This window comes from Glossina fuscipes, unplaced genomic scaffold (genome assembly GCF_014805625.2).
Source record: "Glossina fuscipes isolate IAEA_lab_2018 unplaced genomic scaffold, Yale_Gfus_2 1, whole genome shotgun sequence".
Taxonomy (NCBI): Eukaryota; Metazoa; Arthropoda; class Insecta; order Diptera; family Glossinidae; genus Glossina; species Glossina fuscipes.
This window is the reverse complement of record NW_023998415.1, coordinates 10240121-10259770: the sequence shown is the minus strand read 5'-3', so window position 1 is coordinate 10259770 and position 19650 is coordinate 10240121. Positions and strand designations below refer to the sequence as shown.

Here is a 19650-nt window from a genome sequence, read left to right as displayed (position 1 = left end):
GCTGATCGAGCGGCAAAGTATGCTGCTTCTGCTCCTCTAATTATGGATGATGTCATGGAAAAGTTGGATCTTCAAAGATACATTGGAAGAAAAGTTAAAGAGAAAATTGCAGAAGGAAATTTACAATACCATCATCAACACTACTCTTGCATTAACCCTCAATTAACTCCACCTCTATATCCAACAAATGTTGAGAAAACCAAGATCCAAACATTTTCGAGAATTCGCCTTGGTCATACAATTGCAACTCACCAATGGATCCTGAAGAAGTCTTCTCCCCCAATCTGCTGTTGTGGACAAACTCTTACTATAAAGCACATTCTCTGCGACTGCCTCAACTTTTCCTTGGCTAGAAGTATTGCATTCGGAACGATTAACCCTTTGAACATTCTACAATCAACTTCAGAACAGAATATCAATTCAATATTTTACTTTATTAATACTACTAAGCTTATTATCTAATATCCATTTATTTAAATTAGAGCCGATAGCCTGTGTTGCTAGTGCTCAATGTCTCTTTTTTTTAGTCTAAGAATTCAATTCATTAGTCTAAAATTAAAATAATAATAATAATAATGATAATAACAGTAGAATTATTCACAATTTATTTTGGCCGTACTTGCCCGACTCATTCTCCCTTCCACAACTATTCTATTTATGTACATTTTTACAAGTATGTTACTATACTTAAATTTATGGTTTTATTTCTAATCGCAGCCTCTTTTTTCCTCTAATCGTTTCCATCGGCCTGCACCTGCATGACGCGTCTGCGAATGCTCATTTGGTTTTTCCTTCTTTAGGAAATTTATTATGAGGGGAAAATTACTTAGCTGATGTCAACTGGATTTGGGATTTTCGTAACAATGTTTAAATGTTTACTTACATTAGGATTTCGAACTTAATTATTGTTGTTACTATAATTTATTCGAACAAGAGGCATAAATTCTAAGATTATAAGTAAGATGAGCACTAAGAGCTAAAACACTCGAAATTAATTTTTTTTTTTTTTTTCGTTAGCGTAAATTCACAAATCGTCTGAATCCATAAACCATGTCTTGCAGTAGTGATAGTAATTGACAAATTAAATATATATCTAATGACATTATCTAATTATTTTTCCACTACGTTATTGCATGTAGTTTCCAAGCTTACCAAGACAATGTATGTATCATCACTTTCGAAATTGATCTAAGCTTATCTGTCTGTCCATCTGTCCGATGTCTTTCCACGTATTATTGTGTTTAACCTACAAGTTGCAAATTATATCATAAAAGTAATTTAACATATAAAAATTAACTGCACCAAGTTGGGACCATTTCGACCTGATTTTTCGATTCCACCCTAACAAGGATTTTCACGAAAATTGTAGGGCAGAAAAGTCAAAGTTTTATAATTTGCTGATGGAAATAATATCATAGTAACATCATATCTTAAAGAATTCTACAAAATTTGGACCATCTACTCCTATTTTTGGATACTGTCCTATGTAAGGATTGTACTTGTACGACGTTATGTTGCGTTTTGAGCCCGCTTCTGCATAAATACGCATATGAAAAATATGCCTTTATATAGAAACAGAATATAATTTTGCGGTGTAGGGTATTTAATGGTCGGTCTTATTGACTCCGCCATTGTGAACTAACAAACAACAAATTTGCCTCATGTTTTCAAATTATTCTTTTTGAAATAAATTTCGAATGAGAAAAGCCATACGTAACTCGAAACGCAACGGCTTTCAAATGGTAACCAATTAAGTAAAATATATATAATAAGTGCGCCTACGATTGTTTTTATCAACTTTTTTGTCATTTAGTACATAGCTGGAAGAAATCGTTAAAGTAAAATTTAAGTACTATGTTTTAAAAATTTCCAAAAATTAATTTTATTTAGTATTTAAATATATGCTTAGCAACTTCCAAGAACATATCATTGTCTTAAGATCGAAGATCAGCAATGAATTTGTAGCCCATAATCTTATTTTAGAACTTTAAGTGTGGAAAGTTTTTCTTGAAGCCGTTAAATAGACCCCGCAAAACAAGTCGTACACCTAAAACGGTTTTCTGCTCTTCGGTTCATTATGTAAGAAATGCCGTTAAATTATTACAAAATAAGGTTTGCCTAACCTAGGATATGCTGGATGAATGGATTTTTACTGAATTTTACAAGTAAATTTCTTGCGAATGAGAAATAGTCAAAATAAATAATTGAAAATTTTGTTGTTGTTTAATTTCGAAACATATTTATTAAAAAAATAGCGAATAAGGGTTATTTTAAATTTATTTAAATTATTCAAAAAAAAAATTTTTTTTTTCTTTTAGAACTTCAAAGTAAGCCTTTCATCAAACTTAAAAAATATGTGAATTCGACTCCGTATGCCTTTAAATTAACTACCTTTAGATATATATCTATATGGTTTCAACATTCTAACCGCTAATCTCAGTAAATTGTTTTCACTTATTTTATTAAAAATATCATGTATATATGTGATACTTATATATGTGATTCTTCAACGAAAGTACATTACTCACATCCCCATTTTAATTAAATATATTAAACGAAACATGTAATAGCGTAAAGAAGGATAGCTTTTTGCTTTTTTGGTTGACCAAAAAGCACTTGAATCGGTTTTTTATCAATCGCCAAAAAAAATTTAGAAATACATTGGATACTATATACTGGTACTGGTCTAACAATCAAAAATAGTATTCAAAAATGTTTTACTTTCTACAGCACGTTCCAGGTCCTAATAGTAATTTTATAGTCGCAAAACAAAAAAAAAACAAAAAAATGATGAGAAAATTTCAAAATAATGCCCATCATTAGCTGCATACTCTTATTATTTTTTACGTTAGTTTTCTATAGTATCGTGTTTTTGTGCAAATCATTCACAAAATTCATTATCGATTTTCGTACCAACTGCTGACACCAACGACCGCAATGACAGATAATCTAAAGTGACAATATGCGTCAATGAAAGGGTTTAATACTTTCTACACGAGCACTTTACTATTTTATTACCTTATTCCGTTGAATTTTTTTTTACAAAATTGTAATAGCTTTTTAATAGCGGCAAACAAGAAGCGTTCTTTTTTTTTTCTTCAAAGGAAATGATGTGACCACACACGATTTAGGATTAGTTAATTTGTGTTAAGCCGCATTATTAATTAATTAATAATTCTTTTATTTCTAATCGCACTTCCCTCTAAGATAATTTGTGGTGTTAATATTTTCATAGGTGTAATATAAAAATATTTATAAACAAAATGTCTGCATATATTTACAATGGCTCTTGTGAAGCCAAAGCTTATCAAAAATCAATCCCTGGCGATACCATATTATTTTCTTATTGCATTATATATAATATCTGTACCGAATATTTTGTCTATCTCAAGTTTTGCCAACTGTTTCGAAACAATTCGTTAATCAATGTTAGGTAAGATCAAATTATATCTGATCTCTGTGTCGGCTGGAGCCTGATCAATCGCTATATTTGTGATTAAAAGCAATGCAATCAATTTGCACAAAACTTTTGTAACACACGTGTTCGCACATTTTTTGATCTATATTCAAAATATAATTGAACTTTTTAAACGCCACAGACCTTGATGAATAATTTGTTGGCAGAAAGTACATTTTTCAATAAATATATTAACACATTTCATACCGTCAACAAAGCGAACAGAGAGAGCAATATTCGTCGAAATTACATAACATTACGGGGTAATAGAAAAACAGTTATAGCAACAATTAGTGCAGATAGTAGATATGAATATTTGCTGCTCTTTCAAATATAAAACAGTATAAAGACGTACGTAATATTATTTTTTTTTATTTTTAATTTTTTTTTTTTTTTATTAATTATTTGTAGATAATGAAACTTAAGCTAATAATTATACATATATATTTTTGATTAAAGTAAAATCTTTTTAACTAAAGCAAAAGAATTATTGCAACAATTAAATTCTCTTAGGACAAAAAAAAAAAAAATGTATATATTGTTTTTGCAAATCAAATTAATTCGGATTTCTATTTAGTAATTCGATATTATGCATTTGCGACGATTCTTTTGCATCTTTTCAATTTTCTCTTTGATTGAAGTGCGGACATAGAATCCTTTAACTATACTGGTTACTGCTAGCACGGTAGCTATAAATTGATTGATCGAAATTTCCCACAAGTCGTCATCGCTGGAACTGTTACTACTATCAGAATTGTGTTTATTCGACTTTAACATGCTGGCAGCATTGGCTTGACGTAATTCCTGTTCTAAATCTAGAAAAAGTTTCGTCGTAGATGGCGGTTCAATAGGTGTTGTAGGATTACCATTTGAATCGGGCTAGAAAAAAAAAAAAGTTGGAATCTGAGAGTTTTTCGGAAATATGTGTTGCTTTCTAAAATTACTTACTTCTTCGCCGCTACATAAATTTAGTTGCGTAAAACTTTCTAAGCTAGAGTCTTTCTTCATATTGCTATTACCCAATTCAATAAGATTTTCAACTGTAAACAAAACGTATGCTTTCTCAAAACCTTAAAGTTGACTATCTGTTCAACTTACACGATTGCAACATATCCGTATCTTGTTCGCCTAGAATTTCTATTAAGCTCTTCCATAATATTTGAAAGTTGGCCTTCTTCATGTTCGGTATATTTTTATTAGGTGAACTGGCATCATCTGGCTGATCTACGAGATACCTTAAACTACCCAAACTTTTGCTATCGGTATTCGAATCGGTTCGTTCTCTTTTGTGGCCGGCATTTGTTGTCATTACCAGATCACTGATTTGTGAGAAATTCGAAATTGTTTCGACATTTAATTGTGGTGGGGTCACCTTGGCCGCTCCCAAATCAGAAATATCAGAAAATGTGTCAATCGATTCAAAACGGCCTTGCTTTTGTAAAGTATTTAGAGGTGCACTTGCACCGTTTTGCGAATGAGCCGTTTCGACAATACGTTGAGATGGCGGAGTACTGTGTTCATCTTCAGACAGATCTACGTAAAAAGTTGACGTTCGTGCATTAACGGCCATTGAAGAGTTATTTGAGTTGGCTAACGATAAATTTGGGTTTTTTTTTAAATCCATTAGTGGATTGTTAGACATGCCAGCCAGTGAACGCAAACGCTGTGTAGCTGTAATTAAAGCGTAATCATTCTCATCGAAATTATTGTCCGTTGGCGAAGGCAAAGCCTCAATAGATTCTGAGGGATCGTCACCGAAAAAGTCTTCAGCTTCTATAGCTTCTTCGGTATTTTCTTCGGTTTTTATTCGAGGTTTGCGCACTTGATCAATCTCCGCTTTAGACAGTAACGGTGGCAAATGTAATATATACAAAAGTTTCAATTTCTCAGTGTATTTACTTGAACACACTAAGCCCAAGGAATTGAGAATTTGCGAGAAATCTAAAAGGCCAGTACTTTTTTTATCTGCCAACTATATAGATAAAAAAATGATGAGAATGAATTTCAATCTTTTTTGTTTTCGCTTTTCTTTTTTACTTACTCTAAACAATTTCTCTGCCAAGTCAACTGTAACACAGGAACGCCACGGTGTCAATTCGTAGAAGAGAACACGATATGTGTCAAAGTCTACACTGTAGGCTTCGGCACGACTGCAATTCCCTTCTGGTAAAGCCAGTTTCTGACGACAAGGCGAATCGCCAGCTATTTGCACTAAAATGGGTGATTCTCCAACATGAATTTGTTGTTTTTGTTGATGAGCCTTACGATAGGCTTGCTTCTCTTCACGTATTATGCGCAAAAGCATGCGCAACTCTTCGCTATTGAAATACATGTTGTCCATGTGGAATTTTACTATAGTAACTTCGTTATCTAAATCAAATTTGCGAATGGTGAGACGACGATGTTTATTGCGCAGCTCTTGTATGCGCTGTAACGTTATCTCGCCAAATCTAGTATAGGCTGCATGTATGAGAGTTTGAACTGTTTGCGTGCGTTTCACTTTGCGTTTATCATTGGCCAATGGCGAATGATAATCTGGATTATAAATGCCCTCCAGGAAACGTGTGAGTACTAACATCGCTTCGCCGTCATCGTTACAATTTAAAAGTTTTTCACGATTCCAATCAAGTATTTGCAAAGCGATAAGAAATATGACTTTCGCTCCATCATAAAAAAAACAGTCAATGATGTGCAATGAACTCTCATAGGAAATAACGCTAATGAAAATAGTTAGAAACCATGATAAGGATATCATACCTATTGTATCTAATCTGTCAAGATGATTATGCAAATCAGGCAGATAATGTTTGACCAATTCATTTAAAACACCTTGATCAATCTAAACAAATATATAAAATATACTTATGGCATTGTCTTGTTTTCTTCAATTGATTTATCATACCTGAGCTCCTACTACTTTATCCTTATAATAGTCGGGTAATAAATTTTCACATAGCGTAGCCAACATCCAGAAAGCATTCTCTTCATCGCAGAATAACAAGAATACGGACGTTACAATGTTCATTGCTTGCGTGTAGCCCACATGGGGATTGCGTAAAGCGTAGGCTTGAAGGACGCGTTTTAACGCACCCAAACCGTCGTCATGTTGAAAAGCGGGATGCTCAGGTAATGATCGTCTTAAATCGCGTTCAATTTCATCATGTACTGAGCAATGTTTAAGGCATGCAGCCTTTTCTACTAAATCCTCATATAAACCGGGATTCATTTCCTTTTCATGTATTGCCCCCGAAAATATTAACCAAATCTCTTGCCTTAATTTGTCGGGAATGCCTTCGGCTATTAAATTTATAACAGCCGTTGTGCGAAACATTGAAATACCACGCCCATAATCGCGAAAATGTGATTCCCAACGAGCCAATTTCTCATTTTGTTTTTCCTCCATTTCAGGTGTGAATTCGGTTGTATGATTATTGATGAGAGCTGCCTGTTTACTCCACGATATATCATATTTCGGTCGTTCGCGATTTTTGGGCCTAAGAAATATTAAATATACGCAATATACGCAGGTGATAATATATTTGTGTAAAAATGTGCCTTACACATGAAATCTGCTTAGTAAATCGGTAATTTTTGTAAGCAACACCTCGCGATCAGCAATATATGAAAATATGAACGGAACATTTTCAGAAGTTATTATTACAATATTATTTCCAGAACGATGGGGATCATCATCCTTTTTCTCAACGCTCTGAAAATTCAAATGCAAAAAAAAAAAAAATAGAAATACTTTTCTTTTATCGCGAAAATGTTAGAAAAACAATATCTCTTTAACAATCTGAGTTGTGTGCCGATTAAGTTACATAAACATAATATTAAGAAGAAGATCTTTCAATTAGGCAAATAGCCGCAGATTGGTTAAAAATCGTAAAACTTATTAAGATCACTGTAGACGGCGTGGCCAACAAACGAAATTTTATTAAATAAGTTACACCTGCCAAGCTGGTCCGTTATGTCTGTTTCTGTTACAGTGAAGAGCAACCGACATTACACTTCTATCTCTTCTCTATCCCCTCATGTTTATTTTCAACTGTAGAAAATGAAATGACGAAATTATCAATATACCTCCACATACTTCGATTGTGGAAGGAAATTGTCTTCAGGTTATATTATGTGGTATAGCAGAGATGTTTGGAAATACAAGTAGTAAGCAGGCGTAACAGAAATTGCACGACTAAAATATATGTTATTTGCGCAATTAAATCTGCAGCTTTTAATGAATATATTGAAAAATTTAAAGTGAAATCCAAAAAAATATTATTGTTTATTGCTGATCAATGACCGATGTCTCAAACCTTGTTAAAATTTTTGAATTCCACATGGAAACGATTGGCAATTCTGCAATGGATTTAAATATGAGACCGTGCACAAGAGCACCAATTTTTAGGGTATCCTCATAAGAATGGAAGCCGTGCTAGAACAGGCGATAGATCATGGGATCATATAACAAATATTAATTAAAAAAAGAAATCATGTCTGCTGAAGAGAATGGCGATGATATTCCATTCCAGATATTGCGTTTCCTCGGCGAGTTTTCCTTTATGTGGCTGGATTCCGCCATATTGCGCCTGTTTATCTTTCCAACTGCATCAGTTGTTGGTAGTAGGCGTTTGCTGATAATAATTTTGCTTGATTAAAATAATGCATAGTACATCCAGCATGATGGCTGCTTGAGCTTTAAATATCGCATCTATTATTCATCTCCTGTAGCGATTTAACGTCATCGTTCGAATTAAACAGGAAAAGTAAAACACGAGATTTTATTAGCGTTGCGACCGATTTTTGTTGACAGATGTCCACAAGCTATGACAAAATCACAGCTTCTAATATGTACAACCTCTACGCATACAGTTAGCGCTAGCTACGTATAGGCCGAAAATTTATTTGCGCACCTAATATATAGTTTTTCGTCTGTATTTTTCATCTGTATCTCTTCATATCACAAAGGGAATGTTAAAAATAGTCGCGCAATGAGAAAGAAAAATGAGGCTTATGGACGAAGAAAGGACTTTGTCCATCAACTTACGTTTCCATAAACCGAATATATTTTCATAAATCAATTCCTAAGAAACTATTTATTTTCTTTAGCTGAAGTAATTTTTTATGGCATTTTCTATATGAACACCGAATCTTACGCCCACAAACAACACATAAGATACCTTTTATTCACTCTGTGAGACGTATTTCGAGCTGCAAGTAGCTAGCTATGTACCATGCAATTTGCCAGCTTCCACGATTCCATACTTTCTTTGGAAATGTGAATATAAATGAAACAATAATCTCTACACTAACTTCTTTCAGAGAGTTAGAAGTAGGAAATTTTATGAATAGAATGAAAACGTTCTTTGTGGGGTAAGTACAAATTACAATTAAATTTTATTTACCTTAATAACTTTTAACGGTATAACGACACTAACGAAATCTTTCACATCACTGCTAAAGCAAAAGAAATTATTGGATAAATAAATGCTACCGCCCACATAACTCTTTGAATATGGTGTCCACAGATTAGCTAACGGAAAAAGTAAAGCAATTATAGCGAATGGATATTAACAGAAAATTGCTATTAATCTTATGAACTTTACCTTTTATAGTCCCATCAATAATCTCTCGTTGTGGCAAACGAAAGTACGCGCGATATTCCTCAGATTTCTGTCGAGCTACTAAATCAAGACACAATGTTGGCTTTTTTGATGTCTTACGATTTAAACGTTGCACTAATAACGGATCATGATCGATTATAGGACTTTCAGGATCCTTAATGAAAATTTGTGCAACATTATGCAACATATATAGAAAATCGAATTTTCTTTCTCACCTGTATTATCTGTTGCATCGCCATGCCATTTAATAGTTCTATAAACTCGTAGGCTTCAGTCGAGTTAAACAATATGGTAAAATTATATTGCATGCCATTAATAGTTTTCAAATAGATAATATTACTGCTGCGTGATATATCTTCCAATTCCGACAAACGTATAACCAGTTTTGTCTCTTGTCCCAGCATGTACGAGTAGAAGCAAATATGGTTTAAAGATATATACAAGTGCCCTTGTCGTGGTATTTTATTTTTTACATAACTAATATATAAGGAATAAAATAATGCCCAATATTAATCGGAATAGTGAATTATTGATTTAAATGTATTCGTCACTTACGTGCATTTGTAATAATTGACCAAATGTTCTTCTTCGGGCATTTTGAAATACCTACGAAAATTGGATTGAACCACTTTAAAATCGGCCGTATCGCCCGTTTCATTTTGATTGTTTTGAGCGTGAAGCGATTTTATTTTACACATAGTAAAATTGGTTATCTCATCTTCGCTTTCCATATCATTCAGTACCTCGAAGAGATTCTGCGTAAGCCATTCCCAATCGTTGTGGATTTCAATGCGCGTAAGACCAATAGCGACTTCTAAAAAAAAAAATAATAAAAAAATGAAAAAGCAGAAGAGCTTTTAGTTTATAGGAGAAATGTTTTCATATCTTCATAGGCAAAACAAAATAAGGTTTACTTTTTCGCAAATATTGAAGACCAGATCCAGTCAATATTGTTACAATTAAAATGATCCCGAAAATTGTGACTCGTAAACTGAATAGACGAATAGATGGACAGACTTTGTACGGACAGACAAGCTTAGATCGATTGAGAAAATGATTCAGAATCGATCGTTATAACAAAAGATGGTCCTATTTCAAGTTGTTTCGGATATTACAACAGCCACATGGGTTAAGAGTCTTAAATTGACTGAATTGTCATTGTTGCTTAAGCGAAATGATACCAAATTATTTTTTTTGTAGAGTTTGCCTTACGGTTTGCCTAAAGGCGATTGTAAATTGTTCGATTGCGTTTAAGATGATACTAATTGGCGAACATATAATCGAGCAGCATCATCACAATCCTGTGAATGTGTTTGCTCGGCTTCGGCAGCAGATTTCTTCAAATAAACAACAAAATAATATGGAATATGGAACAAGCAGACTTGTGAGGGTTGTTCCATGATCACCGTCGGGCGTACACTGAATAAATCAATAATATTAAATATGTAACTGTTCTTTTATGTAGAGGAAAGTCAAAATCATTCAATACAATCGTGATGATCGCATTTCCCATTTCCTTATCAATTTTACGTGTACAAGTCGCCGATCAAAATTTTTGCAAACACCTAATAAGTGACTGAGTCTACGTCAATAAAACTTTTCCAAGCAATTTAGCGTACGAAGTTTGTCGTAGTTTAAATGGAATTCTTTAGCTGAAGGCAGCGCGCGAGCTCTCAAACATGGACGGTTTGCACATTTTGAACTGGTAAGTTATGAGCCGACTCTTTGCATCATATAGGCATTTTCTGCGAATATGCAACTTCTTTGAGGAATTATCCCAGTTTAAAATATTTACTATATAGGTTTCTAATACAAACATTAACTTTTTTTTTTATCTTAATATTTTTATACCCACGACTGAAGGATTAGGGGATGCTTTTTTTGTCATAATGTTTGCAACAATCAAAAGGAAACTTCAGAAAGCCTATACAATATATATATATATATATATATATACTTGATCAGCATGAAATTTTGATTTGATTAAGCCATGTCTGTCCATCTGTGTAGTATATGTTGTTGATACTCTCCCGGTTGTCAAAAATGAACATATCAAATTTGGTAGAGACATTGAAAGTTTTTGCCCGTAGGGTGGTATTGAAAATTGGCCAAATTAGTCATAGCACAAGCCGGCAGTGAAGCGTAACTCAAACGCAAATTTTGTTTTGTTAGAAAAATATTTCTGAGTTCTTGCTCATTACTTGCAAATTATATGCACATAGAAGGCTGAAGTTTTTCACATTTACTTTACGAGAAACTCTACTATTTATATGCAAAAATGGAAAAATGTGGGCAATGCTCACACAAAGTTGCTAGTGATTAAATTTTCATTTTTTTTTTTTACTTTTTTAAAGTTTTATGCTTTTTAATCATAAGATAAACAAGGCAGAATAATGCTTAAAACTATTTTATGCATTCATCAAATGTAGATATCAAACAATAGGACTTGGAGAGTAGAGGGTGAGTAGCTAAATGTGTTAATTGTAAATTAATTATGATAGGCGTCACGAAATATTGAAATAATTTTCCACATAAAAAGACTTGGAGAGTAGAATGCGACAAGCTGTGTGTTAAATCTAACTTAATTGGGATGAACATCACAACATGATGATCAATACATTTTTTCTTAAAGATATCATCCATATGGGTCTCAAATAAAAGGGCGTAGACAGCACAATGGGAAACGGTAAATGCGTTAATACGAAATTAATTGTGAGAGTCGTCACGACGTGGTAGATTAATTTTTTTTAACAATACCTTTTAGTGATATAAGAGACGATCACTCACTTTTTTATGACAATAAATAAAAGCATGAGGCGTCAAAGATTTTAATGGTGGTGGGTATACGAGATTCGGCCCCAGCCGAATATAACTTTCTTACTTGTGTTTGTGTGGCCTTTTCCATGTAAGCTTTCAGTTTTCCACCGCTCTTTCATATATAATAATATATGTTTTTTGTATATTACTGGCACGATTGCTCCCATCCATAAAGAAAAAGCTTGATCTCATTACAAAATAATGATAGATAATGTTATATAGAGTGTGAGAGCAGCAACACCACTAATGCTGCACTTCTAAATTTCATCAGTGCAAAAGATAAGAAATGTATGTAAGGGTAACCAAGTAAGAAAATTATATTCGACTATGATCGGATATTCTGTGCTCAATACCGTTATTTTAAAATAGAAAATGCGAATTTTTATTGTTGCAGTTTACGAGCGATAAGTGAAGAGCGCATTTTTTCTGAAAAATCAGAGTCTAAAATTGTTGATGAAAACTGCGACGTACTGGCGTGCTTACGCTTATTGAAGATGTATTTGGCACACTTATGGACAACCGACTATAGTCTACCCTTTGACGGATCGTCGAGATCGTCATGTGCGTTGACTCCATAATTTATAACTGTTAATACAAAAGTTTGAACCAATTTGAATTTAGCTTGAATTGGAACAGGAGTACACTCGTGCCCATTGATATGATAATTGGCACTAAAACGTGAGTTAATTATATAACCAAGATTGGAAATCTGACTGGCAATATCAATCGCTGCATGAGCCCTTGTAACACTAGATAGAGTCAGAATTATAAGCTCTGGTTTTATCTCAGTGTAACTGTAACTCATTGATAGCTGGCCAATACGAGATGCGTTTCAAATCTTCATTAATTCGCTGATTTAAATTTACCAAAAATTCCCGCGGCCGATATAGGTATATTTGGGCTTCGTTATTATATAAACGCTAAATAGACGCTAAATAAAATGAGCCCTAATAGAGAGCTACGTGATTCAACAGAATTAGTACTTCTTTCCTCAGGGAAAGAGTAGTAGATTTCCACACACTAACATCGATTTTCCGAATAAGACTTAACCGAACCCAAAGTTAGTCTTTAGCTTTTCTAACAATGGATTATACACGCACACACACATACATTATCAAAGAGCTCAGAGAAATCAATCATAACAAGGATTGCACTAATAACTTGCGTCACCAACATAGCCATATTATAGCCATAATCTGACTTATGACCTCACTAGATGTCGGAGAATAAATTCTTAGAATGCAGTTACTAAGCGCTCATAAAAGTTTACTTGTCATGAGAATCCTTATATGGAAATGATGGCGAAAGAAAGACTTATGCAGCCCAAATTTAGTGCAGTATATATTGTTTGGACTAACATTCATCTTACATATTAAAAGGAAGAATATTGCGAAATAAAATCTTATTTTATATGCAAGATCGTTTATATGGTAGAAGGTTCAAAAATTTTTCCCGTCTTACGTTGACTTTCCATAACCATTTAATAAACATTTTCCAATGCTCTTTGGAGAAAAAGTTTAAAATCGATGCATATTTTTTATGTAATGACTTTTGAAAATAGAACGTTATATGAAGACCCGTTCTGAAAATGATGCAATCTAATCCGGTCCGATTTAACAAGTTTCTTCCTAGAGCTGAATATGTTAAGTTACGAAATTTCATCAATTAGCCTGAAAATTGCGACCTATACATTGAACACAAAAATAAATAGGCAGAATTGATTCAAACTTAATTGGTATAACAAAATGTTGGTCTATTTCAAATCGCTTTGGCAGTTGCGTACATACCTTCATCGCAGTTGCTGTAATGTACTTATTTAATGACATAGTCGTGTGTGCGTGCATAATAAAGATATGATTTTTATCATCTGACTTTGGTTAATATCCTTATCATATTTTGATAAGGTTCTTATTATTTTTACCTACATTTGACAACATTTAATATGAAGATTTTTATTATTAGATGACATTACTTTGTTTAAATCCCTTTATTTGGATGTCGAATGTTCTCAATATTAACCATACATAATTCCAGCCATTTATTATTAAATATGTGTAAATATTATAACAGTTGTTTCATTTGCAAACACTGATTGTGGTTTGTTTTATTATTATTTCTATATTTTTTTCTTATTGCTTACTGCGAGTTATACGAAAAAAAAAACAATCTATGTTTGTTTGCATGTATGGCTACAAACAGTGCCCTCTTCATGTGTTTGCAGAACAATAAAATTATAACTTATCATGAATTAGAGAGACGACTGCGTGAACAAAGGAAAAACAAAATGAAAATTATGAAATGAAATTAAAAAAGGAAAATTGATAAAAGCAAAACGAATTTTACTAAGTGAAATAGCAAAGCATCTGTGTTAAAGCTGAATAACACCTGCATCAGATTGGTTTGATTAGTCGAGTAGCCTATCAGCTAATCGAACGCTTAAGTTATTTCCGATTTTTTTTTTTATATTTACTTATAATGATATACATACAATACGGATAATTTTGAATAATTTTCTAAGATGGGTTAACAAGACAACTATTCATTCATTTACTCAAAACTTCTTTTAAATGAATATTTGTATATTATGCGAAAATATTTATATTTATAAACTTAGTTATAAAATTTTTAGAAATATTTGTTTAAAAACTCACCATAGAAGACTTCCGAGTTAGGCGTCCGATGCAAAATACGATACGGTGCTGGTTTCGTATCAAATACGCTGTCAATTGTGCCAACCAGCAAAGAACTTAAGCCGGATTCACCATGACCTCGGCGTTTTTGTAAAACAAAGTATTTGGAACATTTTTCATGGGTCCTAAACAATATAGAATCAGGAAAAGAAAATATTTTAAAAGTGCATAGTACTCAAGTAATTTTTATACCGTCTAACAATAGTAAAGCAACACTCCGCATACTATGTTATAAAATAAATCTTGTATGTCTCAATGAACTCCAGACTTTCTGAGTTAAACTTGTTTAAATAAAAACAAGGTATTTGTTCAGACTTCTCACTCTGAATATTTGCATTCCTATACTAATGTAACAGCAAAATGTCAATAATGTTTTTACTTCCAATGATATTGTTCAATGAAGGCTTAAAAATTGTGAAAATTATTTATCTTTATGTTTGCAGATTTATGGATGTAGAATCCATCCGAGAACATATCGTCAGAATCTTACGAGAGTTTGGCTTCGCCAATTGGTTTTTTCTTTTTTCGTTTTTTTCTTTTAATACAGTCTTTATAAAAGAAGAAATTATAACTTTATACATATCTTCTAAGTTTTCTTCAAACTGATCGCAATTACTTTCAGATCTTATTTTCTAAGATAATTTTAACAAAAAATAAGGCTAAAATTTCAACACAACTTTAGATTTCAAATCTGTTTATTGTGTCATGCTTATAAGGAGGAAAGATACGTTTTCATAAAGTTACTTGTGATGCTTTTCTCTATTAATTTACATGCAAAAATTGCAAAACCGTCTGCATTTAAGATACGGTAAGATTCCTAAGCTACCAGATAAACAAGTTAGAAAGACCATAATTTTAACACATTTCGAAAAAAAAAAAACACTTCATAGCTAAGAGATTTCTTCTTTCATAGTGCACACACTATGTACTACACTGTTGTATATTATTGTTTGTGTATAAAATTAATGTGTAAATAATTATTTAAGTCAAAGAACACGTTTGAGATCCTCTGCCGAATTTTATTTTCGGACGATTCTCAACCTGTAGTTTAACCATAAAATTCATAAAAAAGGATTGACAATGTTTCACAATGGAATCGATGTACTCAGGTAGGATTCAATTAGATGATTAATAGATATGTGAAAATATTAATGGTAATAACTCACCAGAGAGGTGATGATATTAACAATTCTTTTGGTTCTATCCACATTTTGTCGTTTAGAAGCAAACGGAGAATAATTATATTGTTATATTGATACGCATGCACCCATGCACACACACAACAGTTTTCAAATTATTATTATTAATTTGTTTATTTGATTTTTCTTCTTTTCTGTTTTTCCCTTCATGTAACGTTCTGTTGCATAAAGTTTAATGCGCATATCCGTCTTAAAAATAATATTAAACTACTCCGTGCATACGACTAAATTTTTAATATATTCTATAAAACTGGAAAACAGAACATGTTCCGCAAAACTCCCTTTTCTTTATATTCATGGAGCCCACGAACTCTCACATATATCACAAATGAAATGCACTGTATTCTTTCCTATTATAAAAAATTACATTTTTTACTCTGGGTTTAATTAATTTTTTAATTTTTTGTTTTTCCGTATTTTATTTCACAACATTATAGAATCTCCAAAAAAATTTCAGTCAGTTTCATGCATTGATGCATTTATCAAAATTTTTCTTTGTACTTCGTGTATACGATAAACAGTGATGTCAGCTTACAGCTTTCAGCAACGGTTGGAAGCTTCTTTTTGGTTAACTTTTAATACATTTTTCTTAAAGAAAGTTTAATTATGACTCTTAATAGCTGCTTCGTTGAAAATGTCGATACTTATAGATTAATAATTCACTTCGTATAATTTAGAAATTTTGAAATCTGGATTCACAAATTGTGGTTTCTATAAATTTAGTTCGTTTTTTAAAGGGATTGGCATCACTGAGCAAAAAAAACAACGATATTATTGCATTATAAATACACAAAATACGAGATCAGCGCTCTATGTACGATACACAGCTTATATGAACAATAAATACCAGCTGTTTACACAAAGCAATCGGTATGAGGGTAGGGTTGATTTATACATTGATAATGAAAACAACTTTTATATTCGATTTCTTTATATGTTCTATTATTTATTAATACGTGATATAATAATGTAGTGTGTGCAACAATACCGCGTTTGACAAGCATAGGTTCCCCTATGGACAACATAGATATACAACGGAGATATCATAAACAGGGCTGCTAAAGAAAGTTTAAATATTAATAATGATTCAAAATAAAAAATTTTCGTAACTTTTGCTCTTTGTGATGAAGAACAAAAAGAGTATGTAAGACCACGCCTGTTATATTTGAGCTAAGACAGCTGGGTAGTAAGTATGACGACAATGACGACAAACGAGTTGTCAGAAAAGCGAAATAATTATTTTTTTAAGTAAATTACATTGTCTCAGCTTATTATTTAAAATCGGATTACATCTTAATCAAACATTTAGCAATATCGAATAGTTAGTTGATAGTTACTAAAATATTCGATTTCTTCATAATATAAGGCGACCTGTTTTATACTCGTCAAGTTACTAAAACAAACGAACATCTCTTTTAAGTCAAATTTAAAAAAATTATGCCATTTACGTTTACGGTGTTCCCGTAATTTAGAGGAAAGAAAAATTTCAACAAACCTCATTTCCCTCAGGCTAAGCACTAACCAAAAAAATACAAACAAAACTAAAAAAAAAAGACAAACAAGAAAAAAGTTAAACTCTTATGGAATTTTAAATACATCCGAAATAATTACGTTAGTGAGAGGAAACACAAAACAAAAATTTAGAAGTGGAAGTAACTTAATTGTTAGACCTACCAAAGATACGCAACAATTGAAAAAAGTAAATATAAGTAAGTATAGTGAAAAATATTTTTTTTAAATAATTCAATTTTTATTTGTTCATTAGTTTGGGGTTTCATTAACCTTTGACAGTATAATTCCAACGTAGGTCCAATGAATTACTTCGACTGCGCTCTTTATATCATTAACCATGTTTACCGTTAAGAGTAGTTATTTGATGACTAATATTGTTAGTTAAAAAGAAATGTCTTTTTCGCTATTTATAAAATCTAGAAAACAGTTTTTATAATCGTTTAACAAATTTTGTTATTATTTATGAACAAATATATAAAATTGCCATTTAAACTTAAAATAAAACATAGCAATCGTCTTTCTTAAACTTTGGACTGTATTATGAGTTTTTAAAGGTTTCAATTTACAGAGAGCAGATAGAACCTCCGCATTAATTCGTTAATTATTTAATCGATAGTATATTCTACGTTAAAATGTAGTCGGTTTTTGCTTCGGCGCAACGCATAAATTCTGTGCTCTTTTGAGTCAACAAACTTTTGAATTTGAAAATGAACGTAAACCGTTTATGTGAATAGACTCGCTATCAGCCAACTTGGAAAAAAAATGGTAAGTATTTCCAATGCATTTGAAGTAGAATATCGTTTTTTTTCTGCTTGTAATTAAGGATTCTCTCTAGTCTCGGTATACGTGGGCTCAACCCTCAGTGCGGTAGATCTTACTTCAAATACGATTGGTGTACGATCGTAGCTATGGTATGTGTTCGGTCGGTAGTATCGCAGCGTTACACATATAACACATAGTAAAAATAAAAAAAAATTGTTTGTTTGTTACCTAATTTATGACAAAATGTATTGGATTGTGTTATATTTTATTAAATATGAAATAAGCTAAACTTTCTTCATGAATATAATTAATGAATGAAAAAATAAAAGAATCATTTGCTAATTTCCAACAAATATATATAAAGCGCGTTCCTGCAATTATACCAAATTCAAAGTGTCTACTCTGACGTATGTCGGTTTGTTCACTACGCTGAAAAACTATTAGAAATTTGAGATCCAAGTAGCAAAGGCCATTCAATCATTATAAGATTTAATTTAGAAATTTTTGTACTTCACTCTTGCCTTTTCATATGGTTTTCACTTGATTTTCTAAATTTAAAATTTAACAATTTACATTTGATATAAATGTAATTTCATATAAAAAAATTTCTTTGATAGAGTATATGGACATCGACAAAACGATTTAGTTATTTAAATTTTAAATTAAAGCGAAAATTCTTTAAAAAAAATTTAAAAAATTCGAAAAATTTGAATAGAAACTATTAAAAATTTAAAGAGTGTAAAACAAATCGTAAACTTTGCAATTATTGTCAATGCTTTTGTTAACTCAAATCAAAACGTTCTAAAGGCTATCGAAATTTTTTAAGCGGTTTTGGTTTGTGTGTTTTGGACAAAATTTCGGTTGCCCATTATAATTGAAATTTTGTGTGGAAAATTCATATCAGAGCAATAGTCATAATAAAACATTTAAAAAAAAGGACCTAAAAAAAGTAGGACAAAATGTATAAAAAATTTGTTCCTTTAAATTCAGTTCAAAGCCCTTCCCGCAATCCGTATGAAGTTCGCACCTATTTGGGGGAGCCCATCAGACCAACTACGCCGGAATGGAAAACTGATACCTGTGGTTACGATCGCGATTGCAATTTGCCGCCAAACTCGACAATAGCCAAAGTGCTTACCTTAGAAGATGAGATTAAACGTATACATCGTCGTGCCCGAGAAAATCGCTTTAGTGCTTATAAACGGAAATGTGAGCTCGAAAGTAGTTTTGTAGAGTGTGTGCTGCCCCAACTTACACCTGCAGAACGCCGAAGACACGCCGTTGCCCGGGAAAAGTACTTAAAGGTGAAAAGCGACATGAACGAATACGTGCATGATCTGTATGATATGTACTCAGATCATCCCAGTTTGGTGAAATTGGAGAGTCCGGTTGGCAGTGAGCAAGAGGAAGAAGAAGGGGGAGACGGAGAGAAAGGCCAAGAAGAAGGAGATGATGAAAAGAAGGAACAAAAGCCAATTAAACCTTTATTGGCAACTCCCGAATGCAGTATGGACTTAATTTTTATACCACCTCAGAAAATGGTAAGTGACCAAAAAATTCCTATTAATTTCTGCACAATTTTTTTTTTATAT

At 32.3% G+C, this 19650-nt stretch overlaps 2 protein-coding genes across 2 annotated transcripts in view; one reads left to right on the top strand and one right to left on the bottom strand.

Moving 5' to 3' along the window:
• Positions 1–3971: 3971 nt before the first annotated feature.
• Positions 3972–16243, bottom strand: LOC119631581 (TBC1 domain family member 9). The gene is made up of 12 exons (XM_038023932.1): positions 15752–16243; positions 14547–14710; positions 9634–9892; positions 9294–9555; positions 9061–9232; positions 8860–8987; positions 7018–7166; positions 6360–6951; positions 5499–6296; positions 4556–5429; positions 4406–4497; positions 3972–4336 (listed from the first exon to the last, which is right to left on the bottom strand). The coding sequence occupies exons 1-12, from the start codon at positions 15793–15795 to the stop codon at positions 4031–4033; spliced, it is 3840 nt and encodes a 1279-aa protein (XP_037879860.1). The 5' UTR covers positions 15796–16243; the 3' UTR covers positions 3972–4030.
• Positions 16244–17817: 1574 nt separating this feature from the next.
• Positions 17818–19650, top strand: part of LOC119631527 — a 28885-nt gene continuing 27052 nt past the window's right edge. Inside the window, exon 1 of the mRNA XM_038023826.1 lies at positions 17818–19599. Coding sequence (XP_037879754.1) covers positions 19018–19599 — 582 coding nt within the window. The 5' untranslated portion in view covers positions 17818–19017. The remainder of the gene's footprint in view (positions 19600–19650) is intronic.